The sequence below is a fragment of the Phoxinus phoxinus genome (assembly GCF_949152265.1).
Source record: "Phoxinus phoxinus genome assembly, chromosome: 22".
Classification (NCBI taxonomy): Eukaryota; Metazoa; Chordata; class Actinopteri; order Cypriniformes; family Leuciscidae; genus Phoxinus; species Phoxinus phoxinus.
The window spans coordinates 12,076,437-12,090,720 of NC_136897.1; the positions used below are offsets into that span (position 1 = coordinate 12,076,437).

General features: G+C 38.1%; 1 protein-coding gene across 1 annotated transcript in view; it reads right to left on the reverse strand.

Annotated features, from left to right (window-relative positions):
• dnhd1 (dynein heavy chain domain 1) overlaps positions 1 to 14,284 on the reverse strand; it is a 30,415-nt gene that overhangs the window by 14,287 nt on the left and 1,844 nt on the right. Inside the window, exons 3-23 of the mRNA XM_079597350.1 lie at positions 13,499 to 13,609; positions 13,281 to 13,389; positions 11,848 to 12,099; positions 11,607 to 11,750; positions 10,323 to 10,398; positions 9,984 to 10,213; positions 9,597 to 9,840; positions 8,749 to 8,906; positions 8,593 to 8,664; positions 8,187 to 8,463; positions 7,969 to 8,096; positions 7,694 to 7,892; positions 7,445 to 7,536; positions 7,109 to 7,337; positions 6,876 to 7,001; positions 6,687 to 6,778; positions 3,494 to 6,599; positions 3,200 to 3,326; positions 2,777 to 2,963; positions 2,395 to 2,674; positions 351 to 2,073 (exon numbers count right to left, since the gene is read on the reverse strand). Coding sequence (XP_079453476.1) covers positions 351 to 2,073; positions 2,395 to 2,674; positions 2,777 to 2,963; positions 3,200 to 3,326; positions 3,494 to 6,599; positions 6,687 to 6,778; positions 6,876 to 7,001; positions 7,109 to 7,337; positions 7,445 to 7,536; positions 7,694 to 7,892; positions 7,969 to 8,096; positions 8,187 to 8,463; positions 8,593 to 8,664; positions 8,749 to 8,906; positions 9,597 to 9,840; positions 9,984 to 10,213; positions 10,323 to 10,398; positions 11,607 to 11,750; positions 11,848 to 12,099; positions 13,281 to 13,389; positions 13,499 to 13,609 — 7,962 coding nt within the window. The remainder of the gene's footprint in view (positions 1 to 350; positions 2,074 to 2,394; positions 2,675 to 2,776; positions 2,964 to 3,199; positions 3,327 to 3,493; positions 6,600 to 6,686; positions 6,779 to 6,875; positions 7,002 to 7,108; positions 7,338 to 7,444; positions 7,537 to 7,693; positions 7,893 to 7,968; positions 8,097 to 8,186; positions 8,464 to 8,592; positions 8,665 to 8,748; positions 8,907 to 9,596; positions 9,841 to 9,983; positions 10,214 to 10,322; positions 10,399 to 11,606; positions 11,751 to 11,847; positions 12,100 to 13,280; positions 13,390 to 13,498; positions 13,610 to 14,284) is intronic.

Genomic DNA, 14,284 nt, shown 5'->3' on the forward strand with positions numbered 1-14,284 from the left:
GAGGCCTAAATTCACCTGTAGCATTTAAAATGATTGATTTTTTTTGTGATTTTTTTATTTAAACAAAATAGCATATAACATAAACTTTGATACCAGTCATTTACTGGTTATCAGCCACGACATTAAAATAAGTATTAATTTATCAGTGTCTTCATGAATTTTAATATTGGTTCATCTTTACTTTCAATGTCTTGATCTGCTTCAAAATCACAAGAAATCCAAGTATAAAAATGCAAAAAGATTTAAATAATGAGATACAAAATAATGAACAAATAAATAAGCTTAATTAAAGAATAAATTCAAACAACATCAGTATCTCAAATAAATATGAAATTATACTTATACCCTACATTTCAAGAGCTTGGTCATCCCTCAAATGACTCCATGTTTTCATCCTTAGCTTCACATTCTTCAGTTCTTCATCTGAATACAGTCCAGGAAAGATTCCATTTGCCATCATTACCAGAAGTTCATCCTTAACAGCCTGGCTGGTGTTCTCGTGAACCAGTAAAACCAAATTTCCACCATCCGCTCCAGTTTGGCTCCAAACCTCTTTCATCATTTCCCACAACTTGGTCTCATTTCCAGGATGAACCTCAATTAGTTGGTATCCTGTCAGAGCAGCTGCTAGACGAACAGTGGTCTTTCTGCCTGCTTTCTTTGTTGCTCCAAACAGAGCCCCGTGTCCACCAGGAATAAGAAAAGCTCGGATGACATGCACAAGCTGATGTATGTTCTGGTGATGCACAGCCCATTTAGGACTATAATAAGTGTCATCAGACTTTTCCATTTTATTTTCCTCTCTGCTTTCAATAGTATGAACCAGTTGGTCCATCAACATATCTACATCTCTTTCCAGATACACACAGTTGCGTTTAAAATTATGATGCTGAAGAATGTTGTTCAACGGCTCACAAAGTTCTGGACTGAAGATCACATTCTGGATGGAAGAAGTTGTTTCCTGTAGAAAATGCAGAAACTCTTCATGTGCAGCTGGTTTTTGGTTTATGTAGTCATACATGTTTTCACCAGATTCAGAATGAGAAGAAAACATCATTTGAAATGAACAACTAGATGATTCAGTTGCAGATTCAGATTTACACTCTGATGTTCCTGGTTCTCTCTCAACATGTCCATCATCTTTGACTTCATCTTTACTGTATGAGGATCCATTAACACCAATTCCTGGGCTATACAAGCTGGAGTTGTTCTCTACAACATAGCTCTCTTCCCTCTCTGTTTGAACTTCTGTCATTCCCAGCAAGGGAATCACATTCTCTTCCAATTCGGAAGGGGTTGAATCCAGTTGCTGGTTTACATTATGTGTGTTTGATACAGATGATTGATCTGTAGGGCTTGATATATCTGCTGAAGTTGTTTGGGAATCAGCTGACAATCTAGTGCCAAAATTCTTCTCAGAAACCTCAGCTATAATTGAGATACATTTTCGGCATGCCTCTTCTGAAGCTAGGCGATCACCAAAAGTACGCCAACACTCATGCATCCACAGACGGGCAATGTTGAGATCAAGAGCTACATGACCAACAACAGATGGAAAAAATACTTTTTTCTCAGCTGAAGAGAAACTCCTAAAACCCACATTACTCTGAAGAGACTGCTGGACATCAAGCCTTGGCCTCCAAAGGTACATCCCTTGAAACACTTTATGAATATCATGCAAAGAAAAGATGAAGTTTGAACTATGTGAAGCAGCAGTAAAACATGCACGCACTGAAAAATACATGTCAAGAGTTGAGGTTATGATGCAGTTTGCTATATCTGCAATCCTCTGCATGGGTTGTATTTCTTTCAGCCATGTTTGCAATTTCGAGGAATGAATAGAAAACAGGATTTCAGAAGTCATGCTTGGGAGAGACAACGTGGTGAAGAGTCGAGAGAGCCGTGGAGACATCCGACTGTTCTTGCCTGCATTAGGAGCACTGCAAGTGCCTAGAAAATAAATTGCTCTTGATTGAAACAGCTTGAAGTGAGTGCCTTCGGATATCAACACTTCACCTCTAGAAATACATTGACGCAATGTCTCTAGAGTCATTGATGTCTTTTCATAAGCATCTGCAAAAAAGAACAGAGGCGCAAGGTTAAGTGCATATATGTTTACCTTTTGTTAAAGGTTTTTTTTGTCAATGAAGTTGGAAAATGTGCATAATGATAATTAATTGATGATGTCTGAAATCAGATGAGAAGTACTACTAATTATGTTTTTCAAGAAGAAAATCTTTCAAGAATACAATATATGATATGATTACCATATTGTACTCGTTTATAAGTAAATAAATAGAAAATAATGAAAGATATATATGGATGATTGAGATTTTGGTTTATTAAAACAGATGTTCCAGCAGCTGACTCAATGTAACTTTTTTAAAGACTCACCAAATGGTGCTTCATTAAGGTCATCAATGAACAGAAGAAGGTCTTGCTGCTTTAAGACCTTCATGTTGTTTATTTGAGTCTCCTGATATCTAAGTTTCTTGAGTGCCTTGCACAAGTCAGAACTGTGAAGGCCTGGACTGGCTTGTAAATGCATGTGTGGTCTTGCTCGTGATATTAAAGACTTGCACAGCATTGTTTTGCCAGAGCCAGACTCTCCCACAAGAAGTGCAGGCTGTTGAGCATCCAGAAGCATGTCCAGTAGATATGCATGTATTCCGTACTACATCATGGGCAAGAAGTACAGATACAATTGAATCACCCGCTGAATGAGGAAAAATATAATTTTGATGTTAATATGTACTCTATGGGATAAAAGGCAAACCTGAGGCACAGACGTGAAGAAGAGCTGTGGACTCTTACGCCTACTGCAGTTGATGAAATTGGTCGTGTCTCTCATTTCACTGAATTCAAAGAAATGCTCAAATACTGTGCCTTCTGGTGGAGTCTCAACTTCACAATGGCTCTTATGTAGGGCCTCACGTGCAAAAAGATCAAAATGTGGCCAGTGTCTATAATGAGAACAGGCATATTATTTTACATTCACTGTAACAAAACAAGTATTATTGGAGAATGGAACAGGAAAATACTATTTCAGTCTTTCACTTCAAAATGTCTCCTTTAAGTTTGTGTTACTTTACTTTTCTTTGTAATTATTTGTGAAATTTTCTAAGTAAATCCTACACCATTTCAGTATATATCATAACTTCTAGAAAGTAGTATCTTCACACATGAATTACATGTATACCTAGGGTGCAAATGTCCTCCAAATCCCCAAATGTAAGCTACAATGAAAAGGTTTCTTGCTTGCAAGCCCCATTGAGTAGAGGGAGCCATGGCATCACTGCACGGTGGCTGGACAACTTGTGCATTATCTAGTGAACAGAGAATGTGAAAAGTACATTTATATGCATTGTTAACAAAAAATATTTATACAAATGTGATTATCAGTGTCTTTTTAATAAAAATCCAAAGCTGAAGAATCAACCATAATGCATAGATTTGTACAACTGATGAGATGGTATTGTGTGTGGAATTTTACCTGTTGTTTCCGTTTTCTTTGAAGTGTATTTCAAGTTTTCAGATTTTCCAGAATGCTCCAAAAGTACACGAAGAATTTTAATAAAGGACATTATTTCCTGCAAACCATCAGTAATCCTAGATGAATGTCTGCCTTCATATCCATCACTGGCCAGAGCTGGAGAAAGTGCTTTGTTTTTGAGAAATGCTAGTGTGTCAGAGAAAAGGTCTTCAGCAAGGTGACTCCACATTTCCAGAGTAATCTGGTCCATAATATGCTCACTAGAGAGCACATCCATCTCACACTTCCACACAGATCTCCACAGGTTATCTCCAGAAACATATACCAGACTACAATGTGTCACTACAGAGGGGGTTGAATTACCAAGGTTTGTGACCTCAGCTAGTATTTTCAGTTTTGATGGCTCAATTTTCTCTCCTGATGAAAGGTAAAGATAAGGATGTTCAAGATTGCAAAGAGTAGTCAAAGAGTCCAACCAAGCAGGTCTGCCAAATGGATCACCATCCAGCACAATCCATTTCACATGCTGTATTTGCAAAGTTTTGTTTTTTTTGAAAGGGTAGATGGGAAATGGCTGCTCTGAGTGTCTTAATGCTTTAGTGAAAGCTCCATCAGACCAGGAGTTATCCATGCCAAAATAACCACCAAAAAACTGTTTGTGGGACAAGGTATTGGGGAATATGACCTCGGTGCTCACAGAGGTCCAACATGACATAGACAGATCTCCTTTAGGATCACCAGCAGATGCAACCTCCAGACCCATAGAAAGTTTTTGAAATGCACTTACAAGGGCTTGATACAAAGTTGTTTTGCCACTACCTGCTGGTCCAACAAGCACTACAACATTGGAGAGCTTCAGAGCTTGATGCAGGATAAACACATTGTGAAGCATTTGTGTGTCTGCATAAAATCCTTTTTTATGCAACTCCTCTTTCACTGCATTTCTAAGCACACTTTGTTCCCCTTCATCAATGAACTGTTGTAGATTTGGAATGGACCTCACTTTTGGATAGATTTCCTCAAATATGGTATAAAACTGTGATGCTCTCTTTGGATCTGACACAGTATACTGCATAACTGACAGAACTCCTTTGATTGCTGCTTGCTCCTCTAACTTCACATTCATAATTGCATTGGACTTGACCTTCTCTGGCACTGTTTCAAGATTTGTATTTGTAGATCCGGTTTCATTTTGACAAAAAAATGTACGTTTATCACTTTCTTTCAAATGACGAGAGAGATGTAAATGTGCTCCAGAGGCAACAATCACGTTTTTGAGAAGGACAAGCCAAGAGGTCTGATTTCCACTGACAAAATCAGGGAGGCAATGTGAATCTTTAGCAAGGCTAAAGAGAGAATCAAGGCGGCGACTTATTGTAGCTGCTTCAGAGAATCCGAATGACACCAACATCACTTCTGCAATGATTCTGTAGTGTGGCTGCATCATTGCGACAGGCCTCATTGCAGCTCTCAAATTTTCTGGTATCTCGGTTGAGTAGCCATTTGCTGAGATTGTGATACATCCATAAGTTAGCTTGGCCCAAATATTTTTTCCAGCAATTTGACATTCCACCTCACTCACTGAACTGTTGAACTTTTTGATGAATTCTCCACTGCTACACTTTCCAACTGTGGAGGACAACTCAGGTCCTTTCTCTTGTGCTTGTCTTTGAACTGCTGATAAATGTTGATGAATTTCGGTCAAATGTTGTCCCAGCTCAGACAATGTCCCTTGTCCCAACAAATCCACAGAATCAAGCACGAGCCAAGCCCCAGTTTGTAAAGCACCTAGAAGCATTTGGAAAACAACTGAGGAACCAGTGCTTGAACAACACTTTAAGATAACCACTTGTCGTCCCAAAGCATAACCCAATTGCACAGCGGCATGCTGTTTGCCTGACATGTGGGGTCCACTGATGAAAGCACACTTGAAGCTTGATAGGGCAAGAATTATGCTCATATAAGCTTGCTCAGTTGAAGGGGTAGTCACCATCGTCCAGTTCTCAGGTCCAATGTATTCATAGCCATATGGCAATTGTGTGTTCAGAATATCAACACAGACAGACTGATCCTCTTGAGGTGGAAGTAAATCAGAAGTCGTTGCATTAGGATTTGGGATGATGCAATATTTCATAAGCTTGTTCCATTCAAAAGAGGAGTCCAAATCTCCTTTTACTTCAACAAGCCCATCGGTTTGGCCAGAGTGCTTCATGGTTAGCACAACCAAGACACGCAGAGCTGTCAAAGTGCGTTGGGATGGTTTCTCATTTGAATTTGCAGCTTGTTCTTTTATAAGCTGGCACAAATACTGCAGTTTTGCTGCATTTTGGCACTTGATTCTCATCCACATGTCAGTAGTAGTACAATGTGATGACTTCTGGACCATATTACACCACAAAACCTCCTCTGCCACCAAAATACATTGCAAAGGAAACTGTGATATTAGATTCAAAAGTGAAGGAGGATCATGAGCAACTTCTGAACTGTTACCCTTGCTATTCCCAATCAGGTCTGGGGTGCCAGGAAGCTTTTCGAGCTTTGAATTTTGCTGGACAGCTAAGCATTTCAGAAATGTCTTTCTCACTGCTTGATATAATTTTTGCTCAAAGAGACTAAGCCAAGCCACAGGACTGAGGTTTGACTCAAGAGGACAGACGAAGGGAACGTGTTCACCAAATTCTCCATATACACCATGAACCCACATTCGTTCATTACTTAGAACTGATAAATAATTTTCTCTGCAAACATCACCTTCAACTTGAACATCAAGCTGCTTCACTCCCTTGAAGCATTTCTGCACCAGAGGTAATAGGGAGGAAGGTGCTGGGAGCTGTAAAGAGAGAAGTTTCATCACTTGTCCATCACTGAGATAGTAGAGTCTAGGAAACTGGCTTCGTTGTGACTCTAAGACGTAGAGTAAGTGACTGGAAATCTCCTCCATTGTTGTGAGTCCATTCATTAAGGTAACATATAGACTCTGTCCTTGTAAACTGTCACTGGCCTTTGTTGTTTCATTCAGTCGAACAAAACTGGACACATTTGGGTCATTAACTGTGATCTCAATGATTTCACGAAATGCCTTATCCAGCGGGTGAAACTTCTCTTGCTACAATAGAAGAAAGTTTGATTAGTTAGAGAAAATCGTTTCACTTAAACTGCATTAAACAAACTAAGCATTACATCAAAAACATACCAAATCAGAGTTTTGGGAGCGCATTTCATTGAATGTTCTGTTTAAAAAGATCCATTTCTGCTGATATCGCTCAAATATATCAAGCAATTCATCTGTAGTTAAAGGCAAAAAGAAAACAAGAAATTAACATTTCCTTAACACCCTCTACTGTAAAAATTGTTGACCCCTATGTTGATCTCACAAATATACCTAGCTTTTGTAAAAGCAGCAGCCAGTGTTCAACCTCTTTCTGAAACTCAGCAACATGTGGAGAATGCAGCATATCAGAAAGGGTCAGAACACTTTCCTTAGTCTGAGCCAAAAGCATCTCTAAACCTGAACGGAAAAGTGAGGAAAAATATAAAAAAATTGCATGTATGTAACTGTACGATCTGTAATAATAGTTGAGATTAGCTGTATATATGGGAGTCTATATAACTTACCAATAATGGTGAAGGTTCCACCATCACTAATGTGATGCTTTGGTGCATTTTGAGGTGAGACATGGGAATTGAAATCATTTTTATCCTTTACGTCACCTAGTGAAGGACTCTGCTGTTGCTGGACAGTAATAATGAACCTGGTATGATGGAATTCTACCACTTCCCAGTGTCTCTGAAGTGCTCTGAATGTCTGTTCCATGTCTGCCTCAGCATTGGCATCTAAGTAGATCTGAAAGCAAATGCACATCCACACTCCATAGCTTATAATGATCGAAAAGCAGTTAATGTTAAGTCTTCACATTACATGTTTACCAGTGTAAACAAATGTTACTGAACCTTGTTGATTTTACTTTGATGCCTCTGTAGCTCTTTGGACATGAGATCAGCCAACGTTACTTTCCATTCCCGGTTATACGGCAGACCAACTCCTACAGATACAATTATATTGATGGTTGGTTCCTAATATATATATATATATATATATATATATATATATATATATATGTATATATGATATTACAGGTCCCTACTAATTATAAACTATTTAAAACTAACCTGACACTTATGTGTGTTTATGTCATTTACCCTTTGAAATATTTCTCCAGTGCTTCTGCTTCAGTGTGGGGCTACTCAGCGTACTCAATACAGGGAGTAGCTGGTTGAACCCCTGCAAAATCTGTAGGGTTTTCTGCAGCAAAGGATCATCGGAGGGTATAACTTTTGCAAATGCGTCTGCCTGTTGTAGCCATTCACTAACCTTGTCTTGGGTTTTAGCAACCACAAACTGCAAAGATAAAAATGCAGGAGAAGTTATAAATATGCAGGATCAAAATAACTGTTTGGTGTTAATAACTACATACCTTTCTGAACTTTAGGAGCTTCCACTCTTGGATTTTTGAGGACGACATGCTCATCAGCTCCCAGAGCCCTTTCCTTGCTTCAATATTCTGCTGTGCTACAGTCACAAAAGTGAGATCCAGTAGGTGACCTGAAAGAATAAATGAAACCCAAGACATGAAACCATTGCATTAAAACTACTGGAAGAGAGGCGTTTTAGATCCTGAGCGCATTATCTTACCTCTCAGAATATCACTGGCTCTGCTCTGATCATTCAACTGCTCAGCAATCATACAGAATTGACTGCACAATGGTTTCAGCTGGACAAGCATTTCTTTGCCATTCTGGTCAGGATCGAGATATAGTCCAGAGGTGGCTCTGGAAACCAGGTTGTCTAATTTGTTCACTAATGAGGAAACATTACTGTCCAGTGTATCAAGCATAGACGGAAGCTGCTGGGTAACTATGTCTGCAGCTTGTTTCAGGAGTGGAACAAACTGATTCCACAAGTGAACTACCTGAAGAAATAGTTGGTTGTTAGATTTTGCAACTCTGTGAAATCAATTAAATCAATTACATATTTTCACATGTACCTGCTTCAATGAGAGAATGTTGTTTGAAGCTATTTGAGTATAATTCCTTCTCACAGTTTCTTGTAGAGAGTGGAGGTCTTCCAGCCTCTGCTGCATATCTCCTGACATTCTCTCACTGTGCTTTACCTGCATAAATATAATCATGTTGAATGATTACTCCACAGTTTACACTGATTGACCAGTACGACAGCAGTATGTCAAAGTCAATACCATGTTTGTAAAAACTGTGAACTTGTGAAAAGTATTTGGCTCAGATTCCATGACTTCCACAGCTCTTTTCAGCTGAGAAGTGAGATTCTCAGAGCGTATCTGCAAATCTTCACACAGTAGCTTTAGCACATCCTCGTCAATGGTGATTAACATGGAACCTTAACACAAAAACAACAAATGAACATATATATACCTGATACCCATACATAATCACTTTGTTTTTTAAACTGCACAAGAGACTACCACTTCTATATAGAAAAATCCCATTTTCTTCATTGAGAAATACTTTTACATATGACCCATTTGAGACAAACCTACCATAAGCTCTGAGGATGTAAAGAAATGGTATATGCTCCTTACCAAGCATACCAACCATGATCTTTTTTTAAATCAATGATTTATAGTTAGTAATTTTATTAGTAGGCTATTATTGTGCTATTTACTATGCTTTGTGGAATAAGTAGCTAATTCTTAAAAATAATCTTCAAACACTTTTTTGCTACAGATAAACTTTTGTGATTGTGGTGAAATTATGTTGTGAAGTTTTAAGATAGTTTTATAGACTTTCCACTACTTTTTTTTTTCTTTTCTTTTCTGAGCACTCTCAATGAATCCTGTGATTGTCTAATGTAACAGCTGTAACTCATTCATCTAGCTGTTTTATCATTACTTAACAAAAAATGATGCACAGAGATCACAAATTTCATTATATTATTGCAGATGTTTTGCAAATGCCTGATTTTTAAAAGCATACATTTGACAAGCCTATGATGCAGTAGGCATCTCAATTTGGTAAAAAGAGAAAAAAAGAGAACACATCATTGGAATTTAGACACTTGAAAACACACCGATATCCTTTTGGATGTTGGAGAACTCGACAGTGAACAACTTATTTGATGTAGTAAAGAGCTGAGGCATGCTCTGAACTTCGTCCATCCAAAAATGAAGTTTCTTGATTAGCTCCTCATATTTCAGAGGGGAACATCCACGCAAGGTCTCTAGAGAGGCTGAACCCCACTGACTGGTGAACAAATGAACACCTATCAACCAAGAGTGGCTCTCACACAGCTGGTGCACCTCTGTCATGGCGTCCTACACAAGAAAATCATGGCATCAGAACTGCAATGTTTGTTTTGTGGAGTAGTAAAGCTTCTGGACATATTTGTACTCTTCTAGGCATGGTATTTATTTGAATTTAAAGCATACACAATGTCAAGATGGAAAAGTCAGAATACCTGTGCAATCTTTTCCTGCTCATTCTGGATCTCTTGTGCTCCGACGTGAGCTTTTAAGTTCCACTCCAGCAGTCTCTGTGGCAGAGGCTGATAATGGCCTTGCACTCTTTGTGCCTGAACTCTGAGAGAGTTCATTTTGACTGGCACTACAGTTTGGGGTGACATATAACGCTTCATTTCGGAGGAAAGACTGTAAGGACCTGTTACTTTACAACCTTTGGCTTTAAATTCTGAAAAGAGAATGCAAAATATGATAATGTTATGCTATATTCGTCGTACATGCTGATTGTTAAAGAAGAATGTTATTTTTTATTTAATAGTACATGCTCTGCTGAGTACCTGAAATGAGGTCTTCAACACAACTGTTGAGAAAACAGCCTTTAGAGTCACATGACAAACTGCAGGAGTCAAATACCTGTGTGGGTAACATCAACAGTTTAGCATACCCTTGTGAAAAAGAAATGTGCTTAATTGTATTGAATATGCACTTAGTGTACTTCAAATTATTAAAAAATGGCTCCACAGGCTCCACAAACGGCAACAAAAACAAACTGGGCCAACCCGCACCACGAAACATAACAGTGTTCCAGCCAATGACCGACAAGAATGATTTTGGGGTGGGGGTTGGTGGGTTAGTGCACGTGCACATGAAGGGTGGTGTGGGGAGTGGAGGAGAGAAAACCATGAAGAGGGAAGTTTCATCGGAAACTAGGACATCTCTCCTCTAGCTAGAGGAGTTAAAACGTAAAAAAATTATATTCTTTAGAATTTTTATATTATACGACACACGACCAAAGAGACGACGTTCCGATGAACAAATAGCAAAGAAGAGGGAAAAGGAGAAGGAACGCGCAAAGTCCTGAATTTACATCGGGAAAGCGGTCAAAAGGTGGCGAGAACTCCGCTGGCAGAAGAGCTTCCAATCCGACATTCAGGTGGCTCTGTTTTTGCTGGACAGGTGGGAAAATCATGACTGTTTCAGGAAGCACGGAAGGGAGGGGGAGGGGACGGGATGAGGAGGAGGGAGGGTCGAGCTAGCCTCCGCTTTGTTTGACAATACTTCGAACGTCAACAGGGGGGGCTTCAAATATTGCTGTGGACAATGGGGGCCCTTGAAGTCAAAAAGGTGGAGATCCACTGCCTTAAATGCTTGTCAGTATATTCAGTTGTACACTTTGACCATATTTTATAGAGGTAATTATGAAATAATATATAAAGATGTACTGTACTTACGTCCTATTTAAGTGGGTCAAAAAAAACTCTAAATTCAGCTAATTGCATTTGATATAAGTTTAAACTACAATACATTTTCATTGAATTGCAATTAACATTTGTCAACTAATTGTACGAAAACATTACATTCAGTTGACCCTAAAGAATATTCTTATAAAGTATATCACATTAAGCACTTCTTTTTTACATCAATGTGGTGAAAATAGCCCTTATTTGTAGCAGAGTAGATTAATACTAATAAAAAGGATTAACACTGCTAGCACAACGGTTACAGATAAATGAATAAGAATGGGTATGAAAAACATTGGTAGAATGATAAATAAGTGAGTGTAAAATATGAGTTCTTTCCACATTATAGCATTTTTCTTTGACCAGCTGGTGACATCTCACCTGCAGGACAGAGTCTGCTACTGATAACACCGCTCCAAGCAAAACCTCTTGAAACAAGTGCAATGGAGGAAAAACAGTAAGCTGATCGTCTGCTCCAAATATAATCTCTGCCTGGAAGAGACCACCCTGTTGCTCCCGTTCTCTCTGAAAGTTTTTAAAAAAAAGAACATTTGTAAAGGAGAAAATTAACTCCTAAAAAAAAGACTACATTTATTTCCCATATTAAATCCTTGTCACATACTTTTAAAACATTGTGTAGGAATGCTGTGATCTCACGCTTTGAGATGGTGACAAGGTTTTGAATAGTCATGTGGTCAGCTAGAGCAGCGAGGTTTCCCAGCGACTGTATGGCTTGCTCTGCCTTACTGAGCTCTTTCTGTAGGGTTTTAAAGTATGTGAGCTGAAGGTATAGCGATGGACTGCTCTGGTAGAGCTTTATTTGTTCCACTTCCATCTGGAGCTCCTGATGTGCTTGGTAATTCTTATCCTTCACCTGCAAGTAAATAATCATGTTAAGTGCATATTGTATATTTATTACATTAAACAGGGATAGTTCACCCAAAAATGAAAATTATTTATTTATTCACTCACCCTCATGTCGTTACAAACCCATAAGACTTTCGTTAATCTTTGGAACACAAATGAAGATATTTTTTATGAAATCTGAGAGATTTCTGTCCATCCATTGACAGTCTACGCAACAACCGATTTGACACTTAAAAAAGTTCATAAAGAGATTGTAAAACTAATCCATATGAATAAGGCAGTTTAGTCTAAATTTATATTGATGAATGTTTAAGTGATTAAACTTTTAATTTAAATCTGTTCATCATATAAAGCAATCGTGTCTATTCAGAGAATTTGGACTAAACCGCTCAATTCACATGGCTTAGTTTTTGAACTTTTTGAAGAGGTAGTTGCATAGACTGTCAATGTAGGGATGAAAATATCTCAGATTTCATAAAAAATATCCTTCATGTGTTCCGAAGACAAAAGACTTATGGGATTGGAATGAGCAATTAATAACAGATTTTTTTATTTTTGGTTGAACTGAAATTAAAATTCTGTCCTCAATTCTGTCATTCTGAACTTGTGTGACTTTCTTTCATTTGGATAAAGGCATGTGTACGCCAAGAACGGTAACTATACCATAACGATAACTATATTAGTGAACACAACCAATGCACGATATTGTTATGTTTATTCTAAGCGTTTACTGCAGTTACTAACTGTCGTCTACTGTTTTAAATGCTCAAGCTCTTTAAAGCAGGATGGATTCTGACTGGCTGTCACTGTTTTTATCAATCATCAGCAGGGAAAAAATAGTTCTGAAAGTGATAACGATATTGTTGTTATCTTTATAGTTGTAGTGTGGACTCGATTTTTAGAACTATATTTTTATCATTATCGTTATAGTCCTTGGCGTGAATGGGCCTTAACACAAATGGTTCTAAAGAATGTCCAATGACACATAACAAATTTGTTGTTCACAAGTGTGAAAACAATTTTAAATCATTATTTAAAGAATATCTTACTTGACAGTTATGGGGTTAAGGCTAGTTTAAGTTAAGGTTTTGAATGACATGAGGAAGAGTAAATTAGTGAAGTGCAACTGTTGTACCATACCATATCAAGTATTGCAGCACGGCAATGTAGAAAACTATGTAAAGAAACTTGAGCTGTCCGATTCTTTTCCAGAAGTGCACTTTGGAAATCTAGGAGTGTGTAAGTCCTTAAATCATCTTGTGGCAGCCAATTGACTTGCTTTAGCTCTTCAATTAATCTAGGAAAAATAAAAGGCTTTAGAGATAAACAAAATGCTAATATTTATAGCAACACAAATCTTTAATTGATTTTAATTTCACTTTTAACATATTTTGGGGGGCAAAAACCTGGAGATATGTAATAAGGCATCCCTGAACTGGGGCACTGCTATCAGCAGCTGTGACGGAAGGAAGTCAATCCTGCGTTCGACAGTAACCTTGTGTACATTTCTGTGCCATCTGAAAAAGTTGTCAAGTATACAGTTATATAACCGCTTTTATATAGGCCTATATAATCAGACATTCCAAACTTAACATAACATTAAAGGGATAGTTCACCCAAAAATTAAAATTCATTAATTACTCACCCTCAAGTCATTCCAAACCCGTAAGACTTTCGTTCATCTTTCTGATGAAATCTGGGAGCTTTCTGTCCCTCCATTGACAGCTACGCAACTACCACTTTGACACTTTAAAAAGTTAATAAAGAGATTGTAAAACAAATTCATATGAATTAAGCGTTTTAGTAAAAAGATTTAAGAGACTTGATCGCTTTACAGTATATGATGAACAGATTTCATTTTAATCACATTTAAACTGATCAGCGAACATAAACAGAAGCTCAACCGAACCATGCGAGAACAAACCTCAATGGTTCTTGTGGAAGCTCAAACATGCTGCGTAACATGAGAATGAACCCCATTGGTTCTTGCTGAAGCTCAAACGTGCTGCGTAACATGAGAATGAACCTCATTGGTTCTTGCTGAAGCTCAAACGTGCTGCGTAACATGAGAATGAACCCCATTGGTTCTTGCTGAAGCTCAAATGTGCTGCGTAACATGAGAATGAACCCCATTGGTTCTTGCTGAAGCTCAAACGTGCTGCGTAACATGAGAATGAACCCCATTGGTTCTT